Genomic DNA, 18,458 nt, shown 5'->3' with positions numbered 1-18,458 from the left:
TGATAGAGGAGAGCAGAATGTAAATAACAGAAGTCTTGACATTACCTGGTCGATGTAATGGACAAATGGGGAATTTGGAAGGAAGTGCTATCATAACCAAAGTGGGCTTATTTTCTTGCCTTGCTTAGCATAAGGCCCTAGTTATTCTCTCAAGAAAAAAAAGCCATTAAAATAGCTATCCACGTTTCATGTTTCTTTAATCTTCTGTAGTAACTTCAGAGTAATCTTTTGAAATTACACACACACACACACACACACACACACACACACTACACAAAAATAAAAGTAGGCATCACTTCTAACGGCAGACAAGAAATCTTAAATTCTACAGCAGATTACTCTCAGTTACTTGCTGATCTCAGAAAGAAAGACTGAAGAAAGAAAATAAGGAAGGGGAAATTAACGAAAAAGAAACAGAGAAATTGAGATGAGAAGCTATAAGGTGAAAATCATCCTTGGAGACTGAGCTGCCCCCTGCAGTCTGGCCTGTGCTGCCCCCTGCAGGCTGGCCTATGTTGCTCCCTGCAGTCTGGCCTGTGCTGCCCCCTGCAGGCTGGCCTGTGCTGCCCCCTGCAGGCTGGCCTGTGCTGCCCCCTGCAGTCTGGCCTGTGCTGCCCCCTGCAGGCTGGCCTGTGCTGCCCCCTGCAGTCTGGCCTGTGCTGCCCCCTGCAGGCTGGCCTATGTTTCCCCCTGCAGTCTGGCCTGTGCTGCCCCCTGCAGGCTGGCCTGCGCTGCCCCCTGCAGTCTGGCCTGTGCTGCCCCCTGCAGGCTGGCCTGTGCTGCCCCCTGCAGGCTGGCCTGTGCTGCCCCCTGCAGGCTCGCCTGTGCATGTGCTCTCTAACTAGCTACTCTAATTGCAGTGCTCTGTCACCTGCGGGGTTGGATTCCAGAGAAGAAAGCAGGTGTGTCAAATGCTGACTGCCAAAGGCCGAAGAGTGTCCCTAGCTGAGACGCTGTGCAGGGACCTGCCGGGGCTCCCCCTCATGAGACCGTGCCAGATGCCCGTGTGCAGCAGTAAGTGTGCCCCATTATCCTTGCTTCGGTTTCTTCTCTTCCCATTTTATCCTCAGCCTATCTCAACTCCATGGGTAAAATAGTCCAAGCAAAACTCCAACTTGCTTACAGTGGTGAAAGGAAGAATGAGGGAGAACTAGTTTTAAGGACAGTCCATTTTCAAGAATGTCTGCTCATGCACCTTGTAGGGATTAAGCTGAATTACTTCTTGGCTTTCATTGCCAGGAATGCATTTGTATTCACAATATTAAGATTAGAAGAGCTGAGTATTTGGTAAAAGGTACCTTTTCTGTATAATTTAATATCACTTAGCATAAAAACATGCTTTTAATAAATGACAGTTTGGGTATATTGCCAATTAACTATAAATCCTAAGCTTGCTATGACATCAATAGCATACTTTCATTCTATTCAAAGCTAATCTGCATGAAGCCTATGTGAGAGGATGCATATGTACACATTCTCATGTGTGTGTCCTGTAGGAGAGACATCCACTAAAATTAGGACTCTCACAGCAGTTGCGAACCGGCAGCAGAAAGGTGACACAGTAAGAAGGGAGTGGGCACCTGGAGGTGACAGCTTCTAAGGCCCATTCCTGCTTTATTATTATTATTTATTATTATTGTTATTATTATTATTATCATCTTCATTCCCCTATAAAATAGTTGTGTCGTGTAGGCCCTCTGAGCTTGCTTGTAGTGAGAAAAAAATCAGAAATGAACTATTCTTATTTTGCTGTTGCTTGTCTGTGTGTCCTTAGTTTATTGACATCTTTCCTGGAGAAACGCATGAAACAAAGCAATCCAAGCACAAAGTTCAATTGAAAAGTAATGAGACTTGTTGACAACGTTCAACAGAAAGCACCTTTCATTTTCATCTCATTTAGTCTGCCTGGCAACGCTGAGAGTCAGACTTTACCCTCATTTAATGACAAGGCATGAAAGACTGAAGCAAGACCTGAGTTTTACACTAGACTCTATGACTGCCAGTTGGACCCTTTGTCCTGCTTGACCACAAGTCTGTCTGACTCTTGAGCCTACAATCTTAACTGCTGCTCTCTGCTGATTCATGGACACTAACATTTTTTTTTTCTGGGAATAGTTTGAGAACATATTTTCAAAATCTTGACATTCTAAAACCCTGAGATTCCAAGCTTTAAAGCCTCTTGGAAATCAGGAATGTCTGCGGCAAGTGGCAGGGGATGGTGTTTGTTTCAGTCTCTCACCTACCTGATCTTTATCAGGGCAGCTAGGCTGCAAAGTGCCTTAGAGGAAAGGGAAATTAATGTCGTAGCCAGCAGGCTCCTTAAAAATAGACAGAATGCCATGTGGAGAATACATCGTGGTCATTAGGACAGGCGATAGACAGGATTAGATTATAAATCACTGTGGCATTCAGGGGAGAGAAGAATTTCACAAGCATTCGGGAGGAAAACAAAATGAGAAAAATAAAGCACTTTTTCTTTACCCTACTGTAGTCCATAGCCTGTTGACCATGTGGGCCATAGACTCAACAGGAGACAGGATGCTCCTAACAAGAGCCAGCCACCCTGAGCTCACCTATAGTTCTGCCACTCTTTGGTCTCCAGCCATTGCCTCTGATGAATGGCACTTGATTGGCTGTGCTGTGATCAGCTCTCTCTGAACATTTATAGATCATTCTTTCTCTCCAACACTGCATCTTAGGGTCGGGTGATGAGCAGGGTACTTCCCCAACCTCCTGTATTCATTGCTTCTGTGTCCAATGGATGCCATTTTAACCTTTCTCCTTACACATTATAAGGCTCAAAAGGTAAGTCTTCAAGACACTTTCTACTTTACTAGAAGACACACCACCAGGTCCTATCTTCCTTACCAACATTTGCCAATAAATGGGGCAATCAAGTTCCTTATTGATGACCTAGCTAATACCTAATAGCCACACTTCCCAACCTCAACAGATCTTCTGAGCCATCACCATTCCTGTTCTTGTGCCTTATTTGGTTAATGCCTCACTGTGGCCGTTGGAACTTCCATATATCCCTATTATTTCCCAACCTTCTGCTCTTGAGCTAGAAACCAGTCTACTCAGCTGCCTTTTCTGGCGATCCACTTAATCAACCCTGTTGCCAGATGGGCTTGGCTTCCCTTGTTCATCAACCTCAATTATGGAGAGGCTAACCGTATGCAAGACTCTTTTTTGTCTGGTTTTTTTGGGGGGATATCTTTTTTTTCTGGTTTGAAGAAGGACCAAAGCAGATTTGGGACGAGAGTCCCTGGTTATCTTTAACCTTAGAGAATGACTTTCAAGTGACTTCTCTGGTCTGCTTTTTGTTCTCTGGCTTGAGTTACTGCGATTTGTAAGAATAAATAGTGTGACCCTGTCAGTGAGACAGGAATATTGATGCTGTCTAAAATATGCTAGACAGTAGTGTGGGACACCCACACTTACTAAGAAGTCACTAGAAATCCCCAGAGCAGCTGGTTTCCCATGACTACACTGCCATTTTGTTGTGCATGATCTCATTTTTTATCCACTGGTAACAGCAAGACTGTGTTGGCAATATACCCTTTTGACTTTCTCCTCTCACCTCAAATCTGCCCTGATCCTTCCTCAAACCAAAATATATGGTCTTGCATTCACTTAGTCTATCCATAATTGAAGTCTTTGGACAAGGGAAGCCAAGCCCAGCTGTGCCACGGCTCCTTGTAAGACACAGTTTTAGAACAGACACCATGTTTAGGACCTAAACAGTGCCCTGGGTTTAGATAAAATGATTGTTCTTGAAGATGCTTTTGCTTGCTCTTCATTTTGATCATTTAGGGGTTTAGTAGGGTTGGAGGCAGGTAGGAAGGACATCCTGTGCTCCACGTAAAGGCCAGCGGTACCCCATATAGTCCAGCGGCACCAAAACTGCTTTCCTGTTAACATTCCCTGCCAGGCACCAGCTCCAGCCTGGCCCTTTGAAAGGTCAAATTCTTCATCCTGTTATGTCTATCAACTGGTGTTCTTTTTGGTTTAGGACAACTCAAACCCTTAACTAGTATTTTTGAGTTTGTAGTTTGTGCCTAGCCCTGTTTGTAAACTTGTTATAGACAGTCATTTATGATTTTCAGGACAATCTTGTGAGGCAGGTATACATCTTTCTTTAAGAAAGAGTAAAACCAGATATCTTGTTGGAGTCACAAGGAGACCTGGACTCTGAACTCAAGTGAATGACTCAGGCCCAATGTAAGACATAAACACAACTAAGAATAGCTTATTAGGGAAGGAAGGATCTAGGTAAGAATCCAAAAGAGAAAGTAATGAGGTTATCACTAAGGGGTCACTGGTGGCCTGTTCCTGAGAGCCTTGGTGTGGTGACAGGAGCCGAAGCCAGGCTGAAGTTTATTGAAACACAAAACAGAAGCAAGCAAGTTGGAGTTGCTCTTCCAAGCTGATCTGGGCCATCCCATAGTTATGGAGTCTCAGGGGGCATCTTAGCACATTTAGCAAGTCCTACTTAAAGCACCTTCATGGCCTCTGATCAGTAACCCTCAAAAATCCTCATGAGAGTCCAGAAACTAACTCCCCGCATTCTTGACATAGCTTCAGATGAGCTTGTCGTACTGTATCCCATGTCAGGTGAAAGAAGAGGACTCGCACCAGCCAAATGGTCAAATGGAGAGCCAGAGTCTGAGAGGGGTCCAACAGGGTAATAGGAAGGCTTTAAGGGCTGGATCATGGCCAAGCTCATTAGGGAGTGACAGAGTCAGATGCTGATGGAACCAAGTATAAATTGCAGCTAAGATGGCATGGGGCAGAAGTCTTGTATGCTTCCAGGCCTGAGTCATGGAAGGGATACAACCAACAGAGAGACACGACAGGTATACGAGGCACTGTGACATATGCTGTAAATATCATCCCAGAGTTGGCCTTTATGTCAGACTCAAAGACCCAGAATGAAGACATGTAGAAGAAAGGATTTCAGTTTTTGGAAAAGCCACGGATGCTGTACCTCTCATGTCCTGCAGTAATGGAAGAGGTATCATGATGCACCATCATCACTCAGCCCAGAAGCCCCTCCAAAAAAGATGTTGTCTGTGCCCGACCTATCTATAGAGTGGATGATGATGCCCTGGTCTCATCAGGCTTGGCCAGTCTTACAGTTTTGGAACCGTTCCATATGTGAGAAAGACAGGAAACCCAAATCAGATCAATCTTTTTCCTCCAAGATCTGGTTCAATGACACCATACTCTAGGGACTTCTCTGAAGGGACTCAGGAGAACCAATGGGGAAACTGGCTATGGAGTTTCCAAAGATAAGTTTCCAAATGTAGAACCTGACAGCTTTGCAAGTCTCATGACTGTCTGCCTCCAGGATAATCTTGCTCTACTCACTGGCCCGCTGCTACCTAAACTGCTGTGTACCCACAGTGTGAGCAACTGCCAAGGCAGGGCTGGAAATGGGGAAAGTGGGGCCATAGGGCTTCCCTTCTGTAAATGGTCACACAACCGGATGAACATGCAGGTTTCATGCTTCATTGGTCATATGTCAGGTGCTCTACCCAAAGCTAAGCCCTGCCTGCTGTATGCAGGCCTCGTAGCCTGCCTTAGGAATCAGGTGCTATCAACTCCAAGTTTGCATAAGGGACATCTTGAAGGCCATTGGCAAGCCCATGTCCATGTTGGGTCATTGAGTCCCAGGGATAAAAATTCTAGGTGGGCCTCATATCATCCCTGTATTGTCCCCAACCTGACACATTAAGCTAGATGGTTTCCTGTGAGCGGTTCTGTTGGCATACTAGTGGATATTCACTCTTTATGGAGAGGACTCTACTGTCCTATAAGAAATTTTCTCTGCACTTTGGATTATTACATGGATCCCAGTGTTGGAACTTGGCATTATTCTAGAAGACTGAGTTTCAAAACTGTCTATTACATACAAGTATGACTTAAATGAAGCACAACGGTATGTGATGCTTACACCAGATAGAAGTGCTTCCTCCACTATCTTAGGAAAGGGCGTGAATGTAACAGTGACTTGAGCAGAATGCTCACAGACAAGACGATGCTCTTTTTTATCCCCTTCCTGCCTTACTAGTAGCAACTCATTTACTATCACTGAATAGAAGAAACTGGACCAAGAGTGCCCTTTTCTACCCTGTTGGTTACTTCAGTGGTACTCCAGGGTGCCCATCCCAAGCTAATTGAGCTTTTCAGTGAGCTGAAGAGCTTTCTAAAATCCTGATGGCTTAAGTGTACTCCATAAATTAGAATGTCTGGGAGTATCAACAAGAGCATTGGGGTGAGTGAATAGCCAGTATCTGTTTATTGATTGGTCCCCTGCTGTAGTCGCTAAGTCCTTCAATCCATCACTGTCTGTAGTGATGCGGGACTATGAATTCATCAAGGACTCTTCTGTACTTTTGTTTGTTTGTTCAAATGAGGCTTGGTTCCAATTCTGATTTCCTCTTAGTCTGTCCTGTGGCTTCTTGGCTTCCTTTGCCACCTGGCTGGTGGTTAAAGGCATCAAATATGAGAGCCCATGTGTGCCTGCTACTGCAAGGTACATACAATCTGAGTAAATGGGCTTAACTCTCACACTCTTCTGCTGAGAGTCCCAACATCATTCTCATTTTGCAGGCAGGAGCTGGGATTCAAACTCAGAATTGTCTAGCCTGAAAGTGCCTATTCTATTATCCTATTCTGATTTTGAGCACACTCCTTTACTTCCTAAGACCTCCATGGACATTTAGATGACATATTTGGGTTAGATTCTGAGCTTGACCCATTCTATCATTCTTTTCACACCTTTTAAATGTGCTCATTCACCTCTCACCTCTTTCTTAAGATTTGGTGTACCTGTGGTCTAAGCCAAATGAACCCACTGAGGGCCCTGACAGGTTGTGGACAGGCGCCATATCTCGGAAGCTTCCTATTGATGGAGACTTGTATACAGACGTCAAGGACTAGTCAAGCCACATGCCACTGTGTCATAGAACAAGCATCCCTCAACTGTAGAAGTAACCTTTCCCTCTATTTTAATGACTCACTGAACCTCATGCCTTCCAAAGCAGGGCTTCATACAATAAATGTTACATACAAGCAACAGGCTAAAATTTGCATTCATTCTTACTAAAAGTACTAGACAGCTGTGAAGTTACCCCAAGATATGGATGTAAGATTTTTTTTCACGTTTTAATTCTCATGTTTTTAAAGAATTAGAGAGAGAAAGAGACAGACAGACAGACATTAGTAGGCCTAGCTCAATTGGCCTCAGACCCTTTCAGTCAATAACCTTTACTTGTGAGTGATTTCTTTTAATTTCTTTCCTTTCCTTTTTCCCCTGCAGAAGTGAAACTGAGAACAAAGACAAGGCTTGGAGAGAGGGACCCCCAGATTCTTGGTGTCCGGAGAGTCTATATCCAGACAAGGGAGGAGAAGCGGATCAACCTGACTGTAGGCAGTAGAGCCTACTTGCTTCTCAATACCTCTGTGATCATCAAATGCCCAGTACGACGCTTCCAGAAGTCTCTAATCCAGTGGGAGAAGGATGGCCATTGTCTGAAGAACTCTAAGCAGTTTGGCATCACCAAGTCAGGTTCACTGAAAATCCATAGTCTTGCTGCTCCTGACATTGGTGTGTACAGATGCATCGCAGGCTCTGCACAGGAAACGGTTGTTCTCAAACTCATTGGGACTGACAACCGACTCATCGCACACCCATCCCTACGAGAGCACGTGAGGGGTCACCCTGGGGTGGACCATAATGAAGCCAATAGTTTGGGAGCCACGTGGCATAAAATGCGCCAGATGTGGAATAACAAAAATGACCTTAATCTTCACGATGGCGAAATCAATAAGCAACCTTTCTTAAGAGCTCTGTTTGGGCCGTGCAGGACCTCTGAAGGAAATGCTAACTCCTGGGAGTTTAAGAACAAGCAGTTTGAAGCAGCCATGAAACAGGGAGCATACAGCATGGACACAGCCCAATTTGATGAGCTTATAAGAAACATGAGCCTGCTCATGGAGACGGGAGAGGCCAGCGACGACCTGGCATCCCAGATGATATATCAGCTGGTAGCTGAGTTGGCCAAGGCTCAGCCGACACCTGTGCAGTGGACGGGCATCCGGGCGGAAGCTGCTCCTGAGGCTCAGCTCAGAGGGGAGACAGGAAGTGTTCCCAAAAGCCCCACAGTGAAAAACTCAGGCAAGCTGACTTTTAAGCCAAAAGGACCTGTTCTCATGAGGCAAACTCTACCCCCTTCAGTTTCATTTAACAAAACAATAACTGCAAGGATTGGGAATACAGTGTACATTACAAAAAGCACAGAGGTCATCAATATACTTTGCAACCTCATTACTCCCAGCAGGGAGGCCACATACACATGGACGAAGGATGGAGCACTGCTGCAGCCCTCTGTGAAGTGAGTGCCCAGGAGTCCCCTTGGTAGAACCTACTGGTGCCTAGTTTAGTTTTCAAATTTCTTTTCCTAAGAAGAAATGCTGTGTGTGTGTGTGTGTGTGTGTGTGTGTGTGTGTGTGTTTATGCATCTAGACAAAATCTAAGAAAATAAATGAGAAAACCAGGATATTTGGCTTTCTGGGGCTGGTTTAATTTGTTTAGTATTGTTAAAGAATGATAAAGGCCCACTAAGCAAAAACTCATGGTCAAGGGAATAGAATCACTGGCCTAGGTGGAGACCTGACATTAAAGTTGGGCAAGTCAATCACATCATCCTATCACTCAAGGAGGAGAGACTTGCCCCTAGCAGAGCAGGCCCACCTTAGGCCAAGCTAAAGAGACAGGCAGACTAATTGTTAAGACAGGCAGACTAACTGTTAAGGAACGTTCTTTACTTTTCTTTCCCAGAATTCTTGTCTTCTAGGCCACTTTCTGCAAATGAGTGTGGTTGTCCTGAGGTCCTGGGTCTGACTCAGAAACATGGAACTTTTTCTTAACCTGTGTCTGTCCAGAATCTTTTTCTTCTTCTTCTTCTTCTTCTTCTTCTTCTTCTTCTTCTTCTTCTTCTTCTTCTTCTTCTTCTTCTTCTTCTTCTTCTTCTTCTTCTTCTTCTTCCTCTTCCTCTTCCTCTTCCTCTTCCTCTTCCTCTTCCTCTTCCTCTTCCTCTTCCTCTTCCTCTTCCTCTTCCTCTTCCTCTTCCTCTTCCTCTTCCTCCCCCTCCTCCTCCTCTTCCTCTTCTTCTTCTCCTCTTCCTCCTCCTTGTCCTCCTCCTTTTCCTCCTTCTCCTCCTTCTCTTCATTCTCCTCCTCGTTCTCTCCTCCTCTTCCTTTGATAGCTTACACTTCTTTACTCTTTCTTTAAATCCCCCTCTTTGCCATGTGACTATGTTGTCCACAATGCATCTGACATTTGTGTCTGCTCAATTCGGGATTCCTGGCTTTTCCCTTCTCTATGCCGCTCCTTTTCCCAGCAGCTGCTGAGATGTACAGCTTGCCTGACATTTTTTCCCTGTAAACGACAATAAAATCAAGATGGAAGCCAGAGTGTATGTCCAAATCCCACCCTGCTGAAAGTACACTCTAATCTAAGGCAAGAAGGAATCCATCCTCACTCCTCCAGATACAGTTTCTTCCACTAGCCAGAGAACCCGACTTAATCATCATTAGGGCTCCATGCCAGACCAAAGCCTATAGTTTTGTAGTCTCCATTCTCCCTAACCTGCAATGACCCTACAGCAATCATGTATGTTACTTGTGTATATTTTCACTGTAACTCTTTTACAGGATCATTTTGGATGAAACTGGGAAGGTGCAGATACAGAATCCTACAAGGAAAGAGCAAGGGATATATGAATGTTCTGTGGCCAGTCATCTCGGTTCTGATGTGGAAAGCTCATTGGTACTATATGCAGGTAATTTTTAATTAATGTAAAAGTTTATGAGCTATCACCAAATATAAAAAAAGGTTTTATGTGGCTATTTGTTTCACGTTAATTAAAATGCCAAATTCTGATTTCTCCAAATGGTGCTAACCCACTTGAGATAGCCTCATTTGAGTTCATAAATGAAGAATTTTTGCAGTATAGAGAGGTGTCTTAAAGGAGGTGCCCCAGCAACTTCCTTTCAATAAAAACAACAAATGAAACAAAACAAAAACCCTTTCAGTAGTGACAGTGTTACTGTTTTAAGTGGACATGCATTTATTTGGATAGTATGAGAAGGTTGTCTCTCTGGGCCACTGAGTACTTTGACTGGGGTTTCTACTAAAGCCCAGCAGGCAAAAAGTTTGCATGTATACATGGTTAGGAGAAGATCTACAGTTGTGAGCTCCTGTCTACCTGGTCTTTCCCAGTGCAACTTTCAATGAGCCTTGAACGTTTATTCTGCAATTGGCAAGGTAACTTGTCTCTGGCCCTAAAAGAAACCCATATGTGGGATATTTTAGGAATTACATTGTTGCTGAAGTATCTGGCCACACCACTGTGTGCACCGGCAAGCTTTGCTGTTATTAAAAAGCAGCTCTGGTCTTGTGGCTACTTAACAGAGACCAGAGCGTAGTGCTCTGTACATGTGTTAATTGAATTTGGCTTATTCTTACCTTAGTGGGAAGGGCCTTGAAGAGCCTTCTGCATCGTGAATAACAATCACTAAGGGCAATAGGATAGATCAGGATCCACTGCCCTACCCTACATCTCTCCTCCCATAAAGTGTCAGATAGACAAAAATCCCTGGTGTTTTGGGCTTGTATCAGCTCATCCAAGGCTGTAATGCGAGAGATGCCAATGTGATCTGCCATGGTATTTTGCATCTTGAGAACTGAGTTTTTCTTTGTGAAATTATCAAGGAAGCATTAACTTTAATTTTGGTTACGAAGCTAAGGCATCTTCACTTTTTACATAATTGTTGCAAAGTACCTTTGAATGTTCACATCCATCCATCCATCCATCCATCCATCCATCCATCTATCCATCTAGCATTTGTCTATCCATCATCTCTGGACCTGTAGTTATGTGTGTGCCATCTGTGTGATTCACCTCAGAGGATGAAGAGGCTGGCACTCTTCCCTGGTTCCAATAAATCAATAATGCTTGTCACTGAATAAGAACTCAAACATAACACAGTTTCTGTTCCTTTTGATTTAAGAGGCACCTGTCATCTTGTCTATTGAAAGAAATGTCACCAAACCAGAACACAACCATCTGTCTGTTGTTGTGGGAGGCACTGTGGAGGCAGCCCTTCAAGCAAATGTGACAATCCACTGTCCTGTAAAAGGTAAGTATTATCATTCCCAGTGTGAAGGTATTTGGCTAACCAACTGCCAGAAAGTGACAGCTAGCTTTTTAGCATTCTCCACACCAGCCTAATGGACATGACTTTGTGATTTCTAATACACTCACTATGCATCTAACTATCAAAAATGAACTCAGGCCAGGACCGGGGAGATGACTTAGGCGGTATACTCTTTCTTTGCTCCACAAGCATGAGGGCCTGCGTTTAGATCTGAAGCATGGCAGGTAAAACCAGCTGCACCGCAGTAGCTTGTGTCTGTAACCCAAGCTCTGTGGGGCAGGATGCAGAGATGGGTAGATTCCTAGAGTTTGCTAGCCAGTCAGTCGAGCTAGTCAGTGAATTCTAGATTTAGTGAGAGACCCTGTCTCAAAGATAAGGTAAAGAATGATTGAAGGAAGTTGCCAGAGTTGACCTTGGACTTCCGCATACTTAAACACCTGCATGCACATGTACAAACCCTCTCTCTATATATATATATCTATATCTATATATAGATATAGATAGATTAGATATAGGTATAGATATAGATATAGATATAGATATAGGTATAGGTATAGGTATAGGTATAGATATAGATATAGATATAGATATAGATATAGATATAGATATAGATATAGATATAGATATAGATATAGATATAGATGTGTGTATACATATACATGTATATATAATTTGTCTATCTTCTCTCTCACACACAAAAGAGGGGAAGAGAGAAAGAGAGGTAGATAGATTACCACTTTGTTCATCTCTACTGTGAGCTGTGACAAACACACACACACACACACACTCACACACACACATACACACACTGCCATGCTTATCATGGAAAAGCCAGAGAAATCTGTAAGGGCCAATCTATAATATGGAGAAACTTTCAGTTATGAGGTTATATGGTGACTGTGGAATCTGAGAAAAGTGTTAGATATGTCTTCCAGCTACACAAAAGTTCTCCTTTGCAAAGCCAGGTTTAGGACTAGGCATGTCAGTATCTTTTACTCAGACTTAGTCCTGGGCTGTCATTGAGTGGGCCTCAGTAGCCTGTGTGTCGATGGCCCTTCCTGCCATGTTTACTAATGTAGGCACACCTCCTTTATAAACGACTATTTGCAGAGCTAGGGATGGAGCATAGGCAAGGGTTCTATCACTGATATTCACATACAACCCTACAGACCCATTCTTTCATTAGTGAAAATAAAACTTTCAGCTTGACTCTGCCTGAACTAGGGCTATGTTGTCACTCCAAGCCAGGAATTCTGAAGTCTTAATCTGCATTCTTTAGTCCCCAGAACATAGACAAAAAAATTCTGCATATTTCTATAGGTTTAGAAGTGGTAGGTTGTTGTGTTAGTAGCTTTAGGTCACTTCTTTAGGGACACACAAAACATTGAGACATACAAATTCAAAATGAACTGTCTAAATGCCCTTAATTTATATGCATTGACTTAGTTGTCTGAAAAATTATATCCCTCAATATCCAAAGATTAATAAGAAATCCTGTGTTTGCAGCCATCTTTGATTGTTCTCTGATGGTGAACAGAGAACCTAGATGTGTGACTTTTATTCATCCACTGGGGAGTTATGGAAAAATGTGTATTCATCCCCTATAGGATGCCCACAAGAACAACAAGAACAGCATCATTCCATTCAAATCTAGTGTGAGTTTAAAGCATTGAGTTTATTGGGGTGACTTACAGGAGCCTGGAAGATCCAAGCAGTTACATCACCTAACAGTCCATCCCAACATGACTGGAATTCCCAAAAGCTGCAGTTCTCTGCCACAGATTCTCCACTGCTCTAGCAACTGTTTCCTGTTTATGTCACCTTTAGGAGGGGCTTTGCTTCTTTTAATCTTGTGAGTGTTCATGGTCTTGTAAGTCTGGTTAACTTCCTGAGTTGTAGGACCCCCCCCCCCATCCCTCTTCTTTGCCAGGGGTAATGTTTCAATTCAAGAGAACCAATTTCACAATGCAGGGTGACCACATGGAGGTCTCTGAGGATCCGAGTAGCATGATGGCTGTCATGAAAGGACCTGGGTCGCACTCATCCACCCTTCTCTGTAATGGTCTCCTACTTGCCTGACTTCTCAAGGCACACCTTTGGCTCCATGCACACTGGAAATTTGCTAGCCTCTGAGGTATTAGTTTTCAAACCTTGGCAGTCCTTGCAGTGTTTGGCCTATGCAGACTTTTGACAGATCTCTCAGCCTCCCAACTGACTCCACCCACAAATATGTGAATTTTTCTGACAAAATGGAGCCACCATTACAGAACAGGCCAGCATTCTTAGCCATGGCAAGGAGGAAAGCAGAACAGAACTGTTCAGATGCCAAGCCACAGATGTCTCCAATTTCTGTAGCCCTCCACCTGCAGAGGATTCTAAAAACTGGATGTGACTTCCATTAAGAGAAACCTCAACTTTTAGTGTTTCTTTTTAAATTTTAACTTCCCAATCATTTAAAATCAAACTGTGAAGGGGCCATCAAAAGGCTTGTGGCCTGCTATTTGCTGTTCTGAGTCAGGGACTAGATGTAGTAGAAACTATTTTCATAAACAAAGTCTCAGAGAAGACCATTAAACTTAGCTCAGGTCTGGCCTGGTATTCACTCAGGCAAAACATGAACCGTCTGACTCTGGCAGCTCCCTCTGCCCTATTATATGGGTGGTAGGAAATCCTCCTCCTCCTCCTCCTCCTCCTCCTCCTCCTCCTCCTCCTCCTCCTCCTCCTCCTCCCCCTCCTCCTCCCCCTCAGTGAATCTCAGAGTTGGGAATATTCACCTTTTCCTGCCATTTAGCTTTTCTAGAAATATTCCCTTTGGTCTTTAGTGCACAGCAGCCCTCATCTGTGGACACAGACCCCAGGATCCTCTCAGAGGTCCTTTCCCTCTCAACGTGAATCTGCCACCAAAGCTAGCATGATCACGTCAAGTTAGGCTCGATCTTAAACAAACCTGTAAGGGAGCTTGATGTGTCCTCACGGGCAGAAGCTACAGCCAGCTTAGCTTTCTATGGGGAGCCATCATTTTAAGGGCAGATGGGGAAGCCGATAGAAAGTCAGAAAATGTGACTGGACAGACACCTGTGTAATGAGCCAGGATTCAGTCATGTATGGTCATGCATCTGCCTCAGTCTCAACTCCGAAACAGAAAACAGACTCTAGGAGCAGACCGGACTTTGACACCATCTACCTTAGTCTTTCGTTTTATAGGCAAGTATATATCATAATTCATGAAATCAAACACTTCCTTCTAAATTACATTTTTCACATACCAAATTAAGAACTTTGTAATTTGATAGAATGAATCATATTTTTAAAAATAGTTGCTCTTGAACTGTTTTCTGGTAGGTTTGTTGTTGTTGTTGTTATATTTTTTATCCCAAAGCATATAACTAGAAATTCTAGATAAATTCATAATTTTTGTCATAGACAACTTACATGGTATAGATTTCAATAGTATTTATCTCTAACCACCCTTAGAGATTTTTCTATTAATTCTATTAAATGATAGAAGTAGAAAAACCAGCATTTCTAAAGGTAAAATGTTTTGTCCTGAACCTGAAAAGGTTCTTTGTCTTGCTTGTCATTAAAACCTTCCTTGTAAAATGGGGGTGTGTTGGGGAGTGGGCTTCACCTCCTCTGCCACCTTCTGTTAAGGATCGGAAAACAAAGAACAGCAAATACAATTGTTGCCTAATTGTTTCTTTCAGATGAGTGCATGACACACTCACTGTTTACCATATATTTTCTATTACAGTTTTTGGGGGCTGCATGACTTGGCACATGCACTTCCACACATGTGGACGTCAGAGGACACGTTCAGGAGTCAGGAGTCAGCTCTTCCGTTCTACTGTGTAGGTCCAGGGTTAGAACTCAGGGTCTCAGGTTTGGGGGCAAGCATCTTTATAAACAGAAACATGTCACCAGCCCATCCCCTGTTATTTTCAGTTCTGTGTGGACTCTTGTGTCTGCAAGTCATTCTCTGAGCTCACCTGACATAGCCGATGAGCGCCCCTAGTGTTGAGCTTTTACTGTATGTGGGTCCCTCTTTGGTTTCTTAGCTCTCTGGATCCACAGACAAATGGGCTTGAGCTAGGAAAATGATGGTTCCCAAAAGGATGGAACTGTCAAAGCTTGATGGCCCAGCCACCAAAAGTACAAAGCCTCTAAAGTAAGAGGGACACTTGACACCTGTTCCTCAGAGACAGTGAAAGCCCACAAAAGGCTGGGTTTGCTGAAGAATATAAAGAGCATAGAGTACTGAAGAATACAAAGAGTAGTTAGAACATACAGTATGTGCATCTGCTTCAGAAGAACTCTGAATCAGGGAGCAGCATCATAGAGGACTCTAGCAAAGGACTTAAGAGCAAATATGTACAGATTTAAGCTGCTTCTAAAATAATGCACTCATGTGTGTAACTAAGGAGAATTTTCATCAAGAACATAAAGATTTTTGCAATGCTTACAAATAGTTATTGTATTGAGGTTAGATTTCTCTGGTTTGGGTTAAGACAAAGTCTCAGGTTGCTCAGGCAGGGCTTGAACTCACTATAGAGTCAAGAATGACCTTGAACTCTTGATATTACTGTTTCTTCCCCCAGAGTGCTGGGCTTTACCGGCCTGTGCCACTGTGCCTAACTTGCAGTTATTTACTTTAAGTCATGCTGAGTCAGCGTTTGATAGTCAAGGTGTTTAGCAGTTGCCGTGTTGTGTAAGAGGAAAGCCAGCCAGGAGACTGGGGTAGCGCATCTAAGCTTTGTGGTCCAGGGAGAGCCTAAAGGTAGAGCTGACTCATCAGGATGCTGTGCTGTGGCCCACAGTGACCAGGGCTTCATTCACATGCCTCCCTGAGTTATAGAGTACTCATAAAGCCAGAGGACTAAGAGCAGTGTGCTATTGAAAAGGGACAGAGGAAAATGGAACAGAATGTAGATCCCACAGCAGACTCAAGTAGATAGACAATCCCAGTAGCTCCTAGTGGCAGAGTGAAAACGCAAAAGGCAAATTTCTAAGTAAGTGGTGATATGATTGGTTATAAATATGAAAACAACTTCTACCCAAAATGATCCCGATTAAATGTCTAAAGTGTAAAGAAATTGATTTTTCAATTAATAAGAGATATGCTTGTTACTTGGAAATGTTGGAAATTTGCACTAGAATTGCAAATCATAAATAAAATGCCTAGTGCTTCTTGGTAATTAGAGACCTCTATGAATATACTTGAACTGCTGCATCAGATGATTTTAAAGGTTGAATTTCATTCTACGTGAATAATATTTTAACCAATTTTGCCATTAGTATTTCAAAACATTGTCGACAAATTTTTTTTATTTTTTTTTTTTATTTATTTTTTTTTTTTGTCGACAAATTTTTTAAAGCTACATTTCTGGGAGAAAGTAATTTGTCACACAGTATCTACAATATATAAATGATTGCTATGAATCAAATTAAGCACAAACTGCTAATTGTGACAGTAAACCAGCCATAGAAACAAGCAGTCATCAGAACTGAAGCCCTATGATAGGAAAGATTCAGTGTTTCTGTTCTCACTGATAATGAGATTATGGTAGAAATGATGCCCCTCTTGGACCTGTTCTATTGGAAAACTTTGAGAGTTTCACACTGCTAAGGGCTGGCAAGAATGTGGGAAAATACAGTTGCAGGTACGGCTGGCCAGAGTGTATGCTGGAAAAACAAATCTAGAGCAACTAGATGATAAGAACCAGAAATTCCTTTCATGAGACTTACCTCCTTGAGGCCAAGGGAGAGCTGTCAGGATGGGTTCCACAGCTCATCTGTGGCTGCAAGAAAGAGTGCAGATTCCCCCTGCTCTGAAAGAGGAGAAGGAAGGTTTGTGGTTACAACCTTGACTCTAGCTATAGTGCTTTCCTAGTCTTTGAAAAATGTCTACAAAGCAGATTTAAATGTCCCCTAATCTGGTGTCACTCATGTTTCTCCCAGCCCTTCCACAAGGTCTCCCCCGCTATTTGTTTTCTGTTGTGGAATGAGTCACTGGGGTGGGATGTCCTGAGGGAAATTCTACCCTGAGCCTTAGGTCTCTTGCCAGAATGTGGGACAAAATGATAATGAAAGGAAGGAGAGTGCTGAGGATACCTGGCCAGCTGGAACCTGAAATTGAGGCTCTTTGGTTCGCACCTACTATTGGTAACGTTTGAGGAAAGAACCCACGAGTGTGCAGCAAATGCTTACAAGATAGGTAGATACAATGTCCTTCACAAAAACAGTGTGTGCCGCTAAACTACTAGCCCATGAAAAACCCAATTATCTATCTTATGATTTGGAAAATCTGGTTGTAATAAAAAGAAAAGAAGTGAATAATGTTAGAATCTGTAATTCAGTGAAGCCAGAGTTTGATATATTTGAAAAAGGAGTCTTTCTTTTGTGGGAATGCTGCTGTTTAAGACAAAGTAACATCCGAGAGGGAAATAAGTCTGAATGAAAGGGGAGATTTGGATGGTGAGACTAGCCCTTGGGAAAAGTGTGTCAGGTCTCGGTTATGTTGTCATGTCCACTGAATGCACAACTCTTTCTACGTGTCCAGATGTCCAGATGTCCACAGGTAGTCATGCTGTGTTAAACAGCCTGGATCTGGTTCCAGCTTGCTTCATAAATGGATGAAGTCAAAATATGGAAAGAAAGCTCTCTTGAGAAATAGTAAAGATGTGATTGATATTTTTTAAAATGGATAGTTAATGGAAAGGTCTTAGAGGCCTGTGAATACAGCCCTCCTCGTTTATGAGCCAGGCTTGTCAGCTTTAGCAAAGTCAGGTCTCCAACATTCGATGCATTTATTTAAAATAGCTGTATCTTTTTGATGGATTCTTTTCATTGTTACGTCATGGCCTCCTTCATGTCTTCTGATCTGGGTTTGGATTCTATTTCACCAAGGATCAGGGTATGGATTCCATCTTCTCTGGGGTTCCCATTCACTTTATAAGTTAACTTTCATGAGTGGGCTGATTCTTAGAGGTAACAGATGACTGGATCTGGTAAAATAAATGTATAATCCTAGCTAGTCCACATAAAAGACACAATCCAGGTATTTTATGTACACGCTCTGAGCCTAGACTGGTCAGGCTTGGAGCTATTCTGAATTATTCCCCAGCTGTGAAGTCCCTTGTCACTTGCTGTTTCTCCTGGGCGCTCACTCATGGTCCATCTCCTTTCATGGCGGCCTCCTCTACCCCCGCCTTCTTTCTTCCCCTCCCTTCCTC

At 43.1% G+C, this 18,458-nt stretch overlaps 1 protein-coding gene across 1 annotated transcript in view; it reads left to right on the top strand.

The window, feature by feature from the left end:
- Adamtsl3 (ADAMTS like 3) overlaps positions 1–18,458 on the top strand; it is a 306,645-nt gene that overhangs the window by 253,310 nt on the left and 34,877 nt on the right. Inside the window, exons 20-23 of the mRNA XM_052186018.1 lie at positions 861–1,014; positions 7,328–8,402; positions 9,724–9,851; positions 11,083–11,211. Of these exons, the coding sequence (XP_052041978.1) occupies positions 861–1,014; positions 7,328–8,402; positions 9,724–9,851; positions 11,083–11,211 (1,486 nt within the window). The remainder of the gene's footprint in view (positions 1–860; positions 1,015–7,327; positions 8,403–9,723; positions 9,852–11,082; positions 11,212–18,458) is intronic.

The sequence above is a fragment of the Apodemus sylvaticus genome, chromosome 1 (genome assembly GCF_947179515.1).
Source record: "Apodemus sylvaticus chromosome 1, mApoSyl1.1, whole genome shotgun sequence".
Taxonomy (NCBI): domain Eukaryota; kingdom Metazoa; phylum Chordata; class Mammalia; order Rodentia; family Muridae; genus Apodemus; species Apodemus sylvaticus.
The sequence above is the reverse complement of the archived record's forward strand: the minus strand, read 5'-3'. Positions and strand labels throughout refer to the sequence as shown.